The 2,537-nt window shown below is 49.7% G+C and overlaps 1 protein-coding gene across 1 annotated transcript in view; it reads left to right on the top strand.

Annotated features, from left to right (window-relative positions):
• Nucleotides 1-799, top strand: part of CCNI (cyclin I) — a 13,165-nt gene extending 12,366 nt beyond the window's left edge. Inside the window, exon 6 of the mRNA XM_009874229.1 lies at nucleotides 80-799. Within this exon, the coding sequence (XP_009872531.1) occupies nucleotides 80-538 (459 nt within the window). The 3' untranslated portion in view covers nucleotides 539-799. The remainder of the gene's footprint in view (nucleotides 1-79) is intronic.
• Nucleotides 800-2,537: the final 1,738 nt, after the last annotated feature.

Below are 2,537 nucleotides of genomic sequence, written 5' to 3'. Positions count from 1 at the left end.
GCCCCCCGCCCGGCCAGCCTGTCCTCTCTGCAGCGGCGATCCCGCAACGCCCCCGTCTTTGCTTGTCTTCCCCCTCCAGATGGAGAGCTCGCAGCTCATCCACTGCCGGGAGCTCGTGGCACATCACCTTTCCACTCTGCAGTCTTCTCTGCTGCCCAACCCTGTATATGTCTACAGTCCCCTCCAGCACACCCTGGTGACCTGTAACAGAGGAGTGTTCAAATGCCAGCCCTCCTCTGTCCCAGGGCCAGGTTTCTCCAAGGACAACGGCAGGCCAGAAGTGCCAGTCACAGGTACAGCCGCGCTCTACCAGCGTCTGCCGGCTCCCAGTGGTTGCAAGCAAGCCTCTGCCAAGCGCAAAGTGGAAGAGATGGAAGTGGACGACTTCTACGATGGGATCAAGCGTCTCTACAATGAAGACAGTGCTCCAGAGGCAGTGGCTCTTGAAAGCGTGGGCTCTGTTTGTGGCGCTGATGTCTCCAGGCAGGAGGGCAACGTTTCCCCTTGTCCACCTTTACAGCCAGTGTCTGTCATGTAGCTGGGAGCACACACCACCCGCTCCGCCGCAGCTGCTCCAGCCACCGCGCAGAACCTGGCGTTCCGTGTCGGCGGTGGGTGGAGAAGGGGCCGTACCTTGTCAGGCTGAACTGAAGGGAGCCAAAAAGCATAGAAAAAGAAAAAAAAAAAAAAAATCCCAACCCTTTTCCGAATTTTTTTTCTTGTGCGGCTAATTATAGTTCCACTATTTAAGCACTTAAAAACACAAAAAAGTATAAAAATCTAAAAAAAGACCCAAAAACCCAACAAAAAAAAAAGTAGCAAAAAATTGTTTCTTTTTAGTGTTGTCAGTTCCACTGTTTTCCTGCTCCTGTGTGTTGTACCCCATTCTCCATGTCCCAAGAGCTCACATCCGTCGTGCCCAGTTGTGCCAGGTTTCCCAGCCAACTAACACCTCTCTGATGCGATTCCCATCTGCTCCTCGCTCTCTTTCTCCTCGCTCCTCTCTTAATTCTCAGCGAGTCTTGTGCATGACCTTCTGTACTACCTGACCTCCACCACGGTTTTCTTTTTCCTTTCTCAAGAAAACGACCCTGTTTTGTTTCGTTAGCTCTTTGGTGTTTCAATGTGATATTGAAAAACTGGATTTAAATACAAGGTTAGTCAGGGAAAAAAAACCACAACAAAACAGGTAACAACACTCGCAAGCCGTTCCACACTTAATAACCACAGGAGTGTGAACATACTCTAGAACACGAGTTTGTGTTTAGCAAACAGGGAAAGCAGTTAACGCATTTTGTATCACTTGAACAGAAACGGTATTTTTTTGTCTTGTTTGCACCAAAAAACGTTGCACTCGGTGTGGATTTTCACCAGCACTTGACTTCTCTGGGTCAAGTGTAAACCTGAAACTCTGCAGTCTGGTTCCCCCTCCCGTATGTTTCTAAGCCCAGCATGTGACCAGCACTGCTTGGTGAGGTGCTGGGGCGGCTCCAGCCGCCTGAGGTATGAAAGGCGTGTAATTACCCGTCACAAAACCAAAACAGAAGACCCTAACCCTCAAGTTTTGTGTTCATGTAACTTCTAACCAAGAGTAAAACCTCGAAAAACTTGTCTTTTTAATGTTACACCTCTGTTTCTCAAAATGACCTGTCCCAATTGTACGCTCTCTCCACAGCCCTGAGGAAGGTATCGTATTTGGAGCCATTGTACTGATGAAAGCCTTCTGGTAGCAATAAAGAAAGTTGTCCTGGATTCTCAGTCTCGTTTTGCGCTTTTCACCCAAGCCCAGGATCTTTTTTAGTCCAGGGTCATTTTTAGTTAACTTACACAGTGTAACAGCTCTACATAAAACTAAAAGGAACCACTTCGCTTTACAACACTGGATGGAACAACATTAGCACGCAAAACACTAGAGCCAGGTGATTTTTACAGCCAAGCCAGGCACTTGCGGTTTGTACACTTAAGGGAGCCTTCTGCTTCCTACCTGCGAGTAGCAGTTACAACAGCCCCACTTACCAGCAGTTGCGAAAGGCTCCGGCTGCGTACGCAGGCTTGTTGGTTGTTGCTGCTTTGGGGAAAAGCAACAACTCTTCTTTGCAGTGAAGGGGCGGGGGGACAGCTCTCTAACAAGGAGCTGCTTGTGAGAATCACAGTGTTAATTTTGCCGTATCATCAGCTGCCTCCAGAGCTGCGCTCAACAAACACAGCGTCGCTCCAGGCTCTGCCAGGATGAAGTGCAGCTCTGGGAAGGGTCACTGCGCAGAAATGTCCCCAGCCCCTCCGTGCAGCACAAAGGTGGCTGAGCCACAGCACCAACCTGTGTGCACCTGCGAGGCAAACACCTGAAGAGTTCAAAACCTCCCTGGCTGCCAAAGGAGCTCCCAAACACACAGGCACTCCCCCAGCCCCGGTGTGGGCAGGTTGTCTTTTTATTGTGCTGGCATCACGCGCAAATCCATGCTGATCGTCTTTTGTTTGGGTACAGGCAAATCCACCACGAACAACAGAAAATTCAGACATAAAACCTGTCTCCCGTC

This window comes from Apaloderma vittatum, unplaced genomic scaffold, assembly GCF_000703405.1.
Source record: "Apaloderma vittatum isolate BGI_N311 unplaced genomic scaffold, ASM70340v1 scaffold3928, whole genome shotgun sequence".
In the NCBI taxonomy this organism is placed as follows: Eukaryota; Metazoa; Chordata; class Aves; order Trogoniformes; family Trogonidae; genus Apaloderma; species Apaloderma vittatum.
The sequence above is the reverse complement of the archived record's forward strand: the minus strand, read 5'-3'. Positions and strand labels throughout refer to the sequence as shown.